Raw genomic sequence first — 10,946 nt, 5'->3', positions numbered from 1 at the left:
GTTCCTTTGCATGTTTGTCACACTTAAGTGTTTCGGAACATCAAACCAATTTAAACAATAGTCAAGGACAACACAAGTAAACACAAAATGCAATTTTTAAATGAAGGTGTTTATTATTAAAAGGTGAAAAAAAATCCAAACCATCATGGCCCTGTGTGAAAAAGTGATTGCCCCCCTTGTTAAAACATACTATAACTGTGGTTGTCCACACCTGAGTTCAATTTCTCTAGCCACACCCAGGCCTGATTATTGCCACACCTGTTCACAATCAAGGCATCACTTAAATAGGAGCTGCTTGACACAGTAAGGTCCACCAGAAGATCCTTAAAAGCTACACATCATGCCGAGACCCAAAGAAATTCAGGAACAATTGAGAAAGAAAGTAATTGAGATCTATCAGTCTGGAAAGGGTTATAAAGCCATTTCCAAAGCTTTGGGAATCCAGCGAACCACAGTGAGAGCCATTATCCACAAATGGCGAAGACATGGAACAGTGGTGAACCTTCCCAGGAGTGGCCGGCCGCCCAAAATTACCCCAAGAGCGCAGCGACGACTCATCCAAGAGGTCACAAAAGACCCCACAACAACATCCAAGGAACTGCAGGCCTCACTTGCCTCAGTTAAGGTCAGCGTTCATGCCTCCACCATCAGGAAAAGACTGGGCAAAAATGGCCTGCATGGCAGAGTTCCAAGGAGAAAACCACTGCTGAGCAAAAAGAACATCAAAGCTCGTCTCAATTTCTCCACAACACATCTTGATGATCCCCAAGACTTTTGGGACAACATTCTGTGGACCGATGAGACAAAAGTGGAACTCTTTGGAAGGTGTGTGTCCAAGTATATCTGGCGTAGAAGGAACACTGCATTTCATAAAAAGAACATTATACCAACAGTAAAATATGGTGGTGGTAGTGTGATGGTCTGGGGCTGTTTTGCTGCTTCAGGACCTGGAAGACTTGCCGTGATAAAAGGAACTATGAATTCTGCTGTCTACCAAGAGATCCTGAAGGAGAATGTCCGACCATCTGTTCGTGTACTCAAGCTGAAACGAACTTGGGTTCTGCAGCAGGACAATGATCCTAAACACACCAGCAAGTCCACCACCGAATGGCTGAAGAAAAACAAAATGAAGACTTTGGAGTGGCCTAGCCAAAGTCCTGACCTGAATCCTATTGAGATGTTGTGGTATGACCTTAAAAAGGCCGTTCATGCTCGAAAACCCTCTAATGTAACTGAATTAGGACAATTCTGCAAAGATGAGTGGGCCAAAATTCCTCCAGGACGCTGTAAAAGCCTCATTGCACGTTATCGCAAACGCTTGGTTGCAGTTGATGCTGCTAAGGGTGGCCCAACCAGTTATTAGGTTTAGGGGGCAATCACTTTTTCACACAGGGCCATAATGGTTTGGATTTTTTTTCACCTTTAATAATAAACACCTTCATTTACAAATTGCATTTTGTGTTTACTTATGTTGTCCTTGACTATTGTTTAAATTGGTTTGATGTTCCGAAACACTTAAGTGTGACAAACATGCAAAGGAACAGGAAATGAGGAAGGGGGCAAACACTTTCACACCACTGTATATCTTTAAAATGTTTTAATTATCTTACAAGGGCAGAGCAAACCATTCTTTCCTGACATTACACTATACAAAACAAGCAAATACAGCTAGTAGAATACCATGCATGGGGTGCAAAGTTAGGCAAGTGTGCTCATCAGTTGCCAATACAGAACATATAGGGAAAAAAAAAAAAAAAAAAAAAAAAAAAAAAAGTTTACTGTATGTACAAGATACACAGAAAATAGTGAGAAAGGCCAGGCAAGTAAAGCATGAAATGGGCAAAAGTGAAAAAAAAAAAAAACAGAATGACCATCAAATGCTACAGAGGATTTTTAAATTTGAGAATGTTTTGTCCACAACCTCAAAGTGTTACTAAAGCCCAGTAATATGAAAATTGTTCATAACCCCCCCCCCCCCCCCACAGTGCCCATAGCCTATCTTTTTACATTAAAATATTGCCACTATATACCTTTTTTGGATGTTCCGTATGCTACGGTTACATGATAATTGCAGTGCTTCTTCAGTGCTGAGAGTTCAGGCAGGAAGAGATTTCCACTACAGCCTGTATACACACCCGCATTTGTGATGTCAATATCATGCGACCTGACTAGCTCTGAGAACAAGTAAATGTTCTCTCCAGCATAAAAGACAACAGAGCATGTGCAGGTCGGCTACCCTGCCTGTGTTAGCTGGCCTTCTTCAGCCTTTTTACACAATGCAAATGATTAACCCCTTCCACAGTGCATATAACAAGCATGCTATGCTGCATATACAGATTGATTTTAGTGTTGTGGGTTTAGTAACACTAAGTGCTGGGTGACAAAACGCACATAAGTTTACAATCAACTGTGTATATAAATGTATTTGTTGCTACAATTGACAACTCTGAAAAGAACACTACACAACTTCAACATAAATTAAATTATGTTGTTTTATTTGCATTGCGTTTCAGGCTCAAAAATAAAGTCTAATTGTTTTTCAGCGGCATCTGGGAAAAAAAAAATATATATATATATATATATATATATATATCACACTGTAAGAGAATTTGAAAGCATAAGTGATGCACGAAAACCAATATTAAAAGAATATAAATTCTAGAATCAGGAGAACTTTATTACATATTTCTTTGGGATACACTGCATATTAAGCAAAAATAGGTACTTTTTAAAGAACTCTTCTCAACAGGTCATTGTTACCCGTTTCCTAGAATTTCCTGGGTTCTTTTGGAATGTCAGCCAATGTAGCATTCTGAAGTGCAGAGATAAATATCACCATCTTATGCCAGGAAATACAAAACAAGTCTAAGTTATTGGACAGCTATTTCATCATAGTTGACAGGGCTTAAATGTTTTGTTTTATTGCATCTTTAACAATTAAAAAAAAAATCTGAGGGACACCGCAGATTATAACGTACTATATATTTATAATAAAAAAACAAACAAAAACAGTTTTGTAAGCAATACTTACAGTAGACATCTTATCTACTAGTGATATAGACCTTATATAAAACGTAGTCGGCCTCCCACACAATAATTGATATCTATTTACATATATACACACACACGTGTATATATAAATATATATATTTATATATGTAGATCTGAACATGAATAAAAGACTAAGCACTGTACATTGATTCTGGTAAAATTCAAACAGAAAAAAAAAAAACGTTTTAAACATTAAACAGTTTTAATAAAAGTTTCTGTACAATGCTAAGCAGTTTTATTTACACATAGAAAATGTAACAGGAGTAGTGTTTCAAATGACAGAACTCCTTAAATTTCAATGGCAGGTAATCTGGAAAAAATAACAGCATTCCATTCACAAATATTTTCAAGCAATAAATATGTATTTATAAATAGTGTAAATTTACATCAAGATTAGAAACAAAAATCACAAATCTGAAGTTTATTCCTTAGTCTATGTGCAACCCATTTATCTTTGTGACTTGGCTGTTAGTTTTCTTTTTTATATATTTTTTTTCATACTTTTTTTTTTTGTTTTTATTTTTTTTTTAGGAAACATAAATTGTAACCGTCATGGTTTTCAAAACAGAAATGAAAAACTGAAAGCTGGTTAAGAATTGAAAAAAAAAACCCCCCCAAAGAAAAAGAAGAAAAAAACAAAAAATAAAAAAATAAAAGAAAATCACATTTCACATTAAAAAATTGCCCAAAAGACATAAAAGTTCTAACTACTTTACAAAGACAACCAGCTAAGTTAGTACTTAAATCAAAACTGGAAAAGGATGTGGGATAGAAATTAAACATTTTTAGTTAAACAGAGAAAGCAGAGAAAAACAAAAATTGTAAGGAAAAACCCTAAAGTGATTTTCAAGTCAGTAGTCTGTAAAATGTTGCCAGTTTTGTCAGATACATATATACAAAACGTGGATTTCTTCTTTAATGAATAGCTGGATCAGCATTATTTATAGTAAAGTCCTGGAATAGGAGAACATCTCCTGTCCAGCTGGTTGACACTCCGCACTTGGAAGGTTGCATAGACGCAGCTTTCAGCCAGCAGCCTTTATGGAACAGCTACCTAAAAAAATAAAAGGAAAAAAAACCCTAAAAATAAAAACAGTGGTGCAGAACTGGGTTGCTTCCTGAATATCAGAAATGTCCGTATTTACTGTCCACAGAAAAATGTCAAGAAGATGGTGAAGGCATTGGAGGAGCCTGGAAAGAAAAAAAATTTTTTTATTATTTTTTTTTTTTATAAAGCACGGCTCTATTCACCATATGCTACTACAAGTCGCCTAACACAGCAAGGCTTTAATATACCCATGCATTATACCACTTGTCACGTGACGCAACGCTTCGGGCGGTGCATGTGTGTCACTAAACGTTTTTTTCATTATCAGTACATGTATATTATTCTTGATATGCTTTCTGAGTTTTGTGAAGGGTAAGGGCACGTTTTATTCTTGAACAGTGAACCATTTCTCTTACATATTGTTTAGTGGTTGGCATTTACCATAATAGTGGTTGCGGCAGTTCTTGTGTTTTTTGGACATTAGCAGCGCATATGCAATGCTAAACTATTCACTTCTATCCCATAGTTGTAGACGCTATAAGGCTCGGGTAAACTAATCAATATACACTTATTGGGATTGTATTTACCAAAAACATGTAACGGAATACATATTTGCCTAAATTTATGAAGAAATTAGATTTACATTATTTTTACTGGATAGGTTTTATAGCACAAAGAAAAATATATATTTTTTTTCAAAATTGTCAGTCTTGTTTTGTATATGGTTCAAAAATTAAAAACCGCAGGTGTGATCAAATACCACCAAAAGAAAGCTCTACTTGTGGTGAAGAAAATTACATGTATTTAGGTACATTGGTGCAAGACCATGCAATTGTCAGCTGCAGTAACAACGTGCTGTATAGCAAAATAAGGCCTGGTCACAAAGTGGGGTAAATCTTATGGAGGTCAAGCGGTTAAAGTCCTGTACATGTTCGTCAATGGCTATAGTCCTACCTCAGAATTTGAGGTGTAAGCAGACTTCAGTCTTATGCAATTGTACAGTCCTCTCATGTAGTGAAACTGCTTACTGTAAAGTTTTCACAGTATTTATTAGAACCTGCAGCAAGACAAAACCAGACATTTCATGGCTGGTGAACATCCAGTATTAACTGTCTTTTTTCCCTTTTTGTCCAAAATACTTTTTCCTGCTTAATCCAGTGCTCCACAGTGTAAGCAAGTTATATAATTATAGCAGAAATGAACCGGATTATAATAAATATAATAAAAATAGATGAGTGTATGGGAGTAGGAACATGCCAACTAGCTTGTTTAGCTTGGAAGGCAAACTCAGACTGACGGGAGGACCCCAGATGTAATCGGGTGAGACTTATTGAAATGACGAGTTATGTTGCAACGAAAGCACATGATATATTGTGAGTTAGGGGCCCAACCAATTTTACTATATAATCAATATAGTGCAACAGTTCAGTGGATCATGCAATGCAGATGGGCTCCAGACGACGTCCAATGACGAAACGCGTAGGGCGTGGCCTATGGTGAAAACTCTCTCGCAACGGCGGTGAATTCAAACGCTGTAATCAGCACATACGAGGCGCTGTTTTATCCTTCATTTATGTGAGTAGCAACTTTTTGCATACAATAAACTTTGGCTTTTAAACGGGATTACACTATGTATGTCTCATTTCCATTTACAATGAGGAATACAACTGGATGGTAACCCGGAGCAGCTCTATATAGCGACACGGGGGCTCACACTGTGGAGGCGCATTAACCATTTAAGGGACAGGGGAGCTGGTGAGTGCGGAATACTGTCTTTATGCATGGAAATCGCACCGGTTGCAATCCAGGAATCCACTAAGCACTGAAGCACACTGTCATTTTTGCTCTGAATACAAAGGAACTTTTTTGATACCAATTTCTGCTGTTGGACTGGTTCATCAATTTATATTTGTATTTTTCCATTTAGCGACTTTATACCTTTGGAGGCGTTATGGTGGAAGTGTAAAACACTGTATTTATATATTGTGGCACTTACAGAAGCACTTAGCACTTTTGTGATAGCACATACTGTGATTGTGGCATTTTATAAGCACTTTATGATAATATCAATTGTGATTTGCACAAATGCACATATGCACTTAACACTGTGGAAAGGGTGGAATATTGAGAAAAAAAATTTCTGTACCACCACATAGTATTTTGGAATAATATAATTAGTGGTCTCTAGAACACTTATACTGCCATTTGTTAGCCATTATATATATTGCACATTTGGAATTTTTATTTAGGTGTAAATTACAATTAAGCATTTTGGGTGATAAGCATTCACTTTAGTTATACTTTTTGATCTGAAACTGACCCCCGTAGTGACTAGGTGTAATAATAATAGTAGGTGAGCGCCATAGCTACCCCCTTAGCATTTTTTACATGTTCACAATAACCTCATAAGGAAGAAAGCTATTCATAGCCCAATATGGTTTGTGTATGCATCTTTAACCACTTCAGCCCTGGAAGAATTTACGCCCTTCTTGACCAGATTACTTTTTACGATACAGCACTACGTCGCTTTAACTGACAATTGCGTGGTCGTGCAGCACTGCACCAAAACAAAATTTACGTCCTTTTTTCCCCCACAAATAGCCTTTTCTTTTGGTGGTATTTGATTACCTCTGTGGTTTTTATTTTTGCGCTATAAACAAAAAAAATTTGGGAGAAAAAAAAGCAATATTTTTTACTTTTTGATATAATAAATATCCCCAAAATACATAAAAACATTCTCAGTTTAGGCCAATATGCATTCTTCTACATATTTTTGGTAAAAAGCATATATTAATTGGTTTGCGCAAAAGTTATAGCGTCTAAAAAATAGGGGATAGATTTATGGCATTTTTATTATAAATATTTTTTTTTCATTAGTAATGGCGGAGACTTGCGATTTTTTATTGTGACTGCGACATTATGGCAGACACATCGAACACTTGACACCACTTTGGAACCATTGTCATTTATACAGTGATCAGTGCTATAAAAAATGCACTGATTATTGTATAAATGACACTGGCTGGGAAGAGGTTAAACACTAGGGGCGATCAAGGGGTTAACTGTGTCCTAGGGAGGATTCCAACTGTGTGGGTTGGATGGGCTACCACTGACATGACAGCGATCACTGCTCTTGATGACAGGGAGCAGTAGATCTGCCATGTCACTAGGCAGAACAGGGAAATGCCTTGTGACACGATTGCGAGACACGGGTGGAGAGTCTGCGAGAAGCGCGGTCACGGAGTGACCACAATGCCGTGTCTTAAAGGGGACGTACAGGTATGCCCATTTGGGCAGCTTTGTCATCGGATATCATTGTGCACTGGTCAGCAAGCAGTTAAATGGCTTTAATGTGTATAAAAATAACTTTTCTTTACAGAAGCTAGCTGATGCTTGGACACTATATTACTGATACATCTTAATGGTATCTCAATAGAAATAGTGACATTTACACAGTTACACTGAAATAAATTTTGGCCAAATTTGCCAGAGACCCAGTGATGACTAGGGATCTGCCTGGGTGAGTGGATGTGTTCAGATCCAAGCCCAAAACTCATGTGAATTTGCCCAGCAGGAAGCTGTTGCTTGCACTGGGACAATCTGCAGCTTGCGCTTTCCTCAAGCTGCATGTTTACAAAGGACGCATGTCTGTGCGCAGATATGGGCATGTGGAATACCTGGGCCAGTGTCGATTGGCCCAGAAAAATGACAGCTTCCTGGCAGGCTTGCTCACGTAGGTTTGAACTAGAATTCAAAACACACCCAAGCTCACGTCTAGTGATGACATAACTAGGTATAAACAAGAGTATGTGATGAAAATGGAAAGTTTGATTTAAAAATATCATGAGCATGTTTATAAAGGAGGGAGGGGGAAACCAGGGAAGGCATAATATAAAGGAGATTATATTTCAGCTTTCACTAAACTGCATTGAAAGCACCTAATTCACATCAATGAAAGAAAAGGTTTCTCTCAAAAAAAAAAGCCTCAAAATCTTAAGAGGTATTCCAATAAAAAAACAAACAAAAACAAAAAACCTTGCCACAAAGAAAACTGAGCTTGGATTTAACTAGTATATCTGATAGCACTGGAAAGAGGATTCAGAGTTTTTATTCAGAAAATATCAAACACAAGAGTAAAATTTTAAACCTTTGTGCAATTACTACTGACATATACTTACTAGTGTAAATAAATCGTAAATTTGCATTAGTTCCTCAATTTTGTACTGTTCTAGCACCACAAAGTTTTCCAGATCTGGATTTGTTTTTCGTGCACAGTCATGGCAATGAACTATATAGGTCTTCCGAGAATTGCTTTCTTTTGTAATAAAAAGCAAATTGAGGACTTCCACCTGTAAATAAAACACAATTAGTTACATAACAATCCATATATTTTCTTCTAGGAAATATTACAAGTATAGATGTCTACTACTGAACTGATCAGTAACCAACCTCACAGATGTTACAGTAATGTGCAGGTTCCTCTTTTGTTCGGCCATGCCATACAACCTCCTTGCCTGTGGCTATAAGAGCTTCTCTTAAAGCCTGGCACTGCTTCAATGTCCTCAGTAAGCAGTACCTAAATAAGACAAAAACAATCTTTGACCTTTAATATAAAAACGTACAAACAAAATTACAAAAACTGAGAGAAATGGCTGGGATCACCATTAGTTACTTTATAAAGTTGGAGTCAATATAGCTCTGAGTACTTTTATGAATGCATTACTTCTGCATTCATTAAAGTGGTTAAGCCACTATCTCATCTTTATATCACCCCCTCTGTCAGATAAAAAGCTGCATTCTCATGCCTGTTTTATATAGATCTATATATAAATATATAAAATAAATATTGCTGGAAGACACTGTTAAAACAGGTAGAAATCTATAAGATGACTCCGGGGTCTCAGATCTCCCTGTAGAATATCTCCAGTGTGCAGGGCCAAGATTCCCCTGCCATCAGCCAGGGAGGAGGGGAGGAGAGCAGAGAGCCTGGAGTCGTGTGATCGCTGGACGACACTGTTAAAACCGGTATAAATCTTTTTTTTATTATAAAGCATAGGCACTAGGACACAGCTTTTTATGTGACAGATGGGATGATATACAGATCAGTTAGATTTGAAGCAGTAGGGAGGAGCAGATCAGAGATAGTGAGAGATGACAGGCAGGGAGGGAAGGGGAAGAAGAAGCAGGAGGAGGACAGAGGGAGAGACAGGAGAGCTGCAGATAGCAGCTTATGACGGAGGCACGTACACTGACAATGGTGCTAGATCGGTGAATGGTGATATATATTGTGGTCAATGTAAGGGGGAGAAATTGGCAGGACCAACCAGGTATTTCAGGCGATACAGGGGGCCAAAATACACAGCATAAGCATTGTGCTGTATAACATGCTTTAACCACTTTTCGACCAGCCGCCATCATACTGCGGCAAGTCAGCACAATCCTGAGAACCATCGTAGCTATACGTTGGTCCCTTTAAGTGGGATAGCAGGCACGGGGGGGTTGATGGGTGCCGATGCATGTAACCGGTGGTCGTGATGACCGCTGGCCACGAGAGGCAGAACAGGGACGTACGTATGTGTAAACACACACATCCCAGTTCTGTGAGAGAGATCGTGAGTACCTAGGAGCTGAAAACCATGATCTCATCTCCTATAGTCAGTCCCATCCCCACAGTTAGAATACACACACAGGGAACACAGTTAGCCCCTTGATCGCCCACTAGTGTTAACACCTTCCCTGCCAGTGGCTTTTTTGCAGTAATCAGTGCATTTTTATAGGACTGATCGCTATATAATTGGCAATCGACCCAAAAATGTGTCAGAAGTGTCCGATGCACCGGCCATAATGTTGCAGTCTCGATAAATATCGCAGATCGCCGCCATTACAAGTGAAAAATAAAAATGCCATAAATGTATCCCCCATTTTGCAGACACTATAACTTTTGCGCAAACCAATCCATATATGCTTTTTACAATTTTTATTACCAAAAAAAGGTAGAACAAAACTGTTAAAAACTTTAAAGTGGATGTAAACCCACCCTGTATAAACTAATAGCACAATATTAATCTCTGCACATATACAGTCAAGTCCATAAATATTGGGACATCGACACAATTCTAATCTTTTTAGCTCTATACACCACCACAATGAATTTGAAATGAAACATGATGTGCTTTAACTGCAGACTTCCAGCTTTAATTTGAGGGCATTTACATCCAAATCAGGTGAGTGGTGTAGGAATTACAACAGTTTGTATACGTGCCAACCAATTTTTAAGGGACCAAAAGTAATGGGACAATTGGCTGCTCTGATGTTCCATGGCCAGGTGTGTGTTTATTCCCTCATTATCCCATTTACAAGCAGCAGATAAAAGGTCCAGAGTTAATTTCAAGTGTGCCATTTGCATTTGGAATCTGTTGCTGTCAACTCAATAGGAGATCCAAAGAATTGTCACTATCTGTAAAGCAAGCCATCATTAGGCTGAAAAAAAAAGAAAATAGGATTTTTGTACTCACCGTAAAATCCTTTTCTCTGAAGTTCATTGACAGACATAGCATCTTCATCTTGACCTTAGCGTTATATCGCCCCTTTAGGAGAGGACTAGGCAGAACATGTTCAAAACCAGCAAAACTGAACAGTACCGCCCGGGGGCAGTCCTACTGGCTATAACCCCTCTCACTGCATCCAGCAGCTCAGTTCGTCAAAAGCAGTACAAACATAAATAGGAGGGGTGAGTGCTGTGTCCATCAATGAACTTCAGATAAAAAGGATTTTACGAAGAGTACAAAAATCCTATTTTCTCTTTCGTTCATTGAAGGACACAGCATCTTCATCTTGACCTTAGGGA

At 38.1% G+C, this 10,946-nt stretch overlaps 1 protein-coding gene across 4 annotated transcripts in view; it reads right to left on the bottom strand.

The window, feature by feature from the left end:
- Nucleotides 1-2,652: 2,652 nt before the first annotated feature.
- Nucleotides 2,653-10,946, bottom strand: part of KDM6A (lysine demethylase 6A) — a 224,553-nt gene continuing 216,259 nt past the window's right edge. For all 4 annotated transcript variants that reach the window (XM_077480926.1, XM_077480927.1, XM_077480928.1 and 1 more), the window contains 3 exons: nt 8,549-8,675; nt 8,278-8,448; nt 2,653-4,242 (listed from right to left, as the gene is read on the bottom strand). In XM_077480926.1, the coding sequence (XP_077337052.1) occupies nt 4,213-4,242; nt 8,278-8,448; nt 8,549-8,675 (328 nt within the window). In that variant the 3' untranslated portion in view covers nt 2,653-4,212. The remainder of the gene's footprint in view (nt 4,243-8,277; nt 8,449-8,548; nt 8,676-10,946) is intronic.

This window comes from Lithobates pipiens, unplaced genomic scaffold, assembly GCF_037356315.1.
Source record: "Lithobates pipiens isolate NorthernLeopardFrog02 unplaced genomic scaffold, aLitPip1_a1.2 Scaffold_16, whole genome shotgun sequence".
NCBI lineage: Eukaryota > Metazoa > Chordata > Amphibia > Anura > Ranidae > Lithobates > Lithobates pipiens.
The sequence above is the reverse complement of the archived record's forward strand: the minus strand, read 5'-3'. Positions and strand labels throughout refer to the sequence as shown.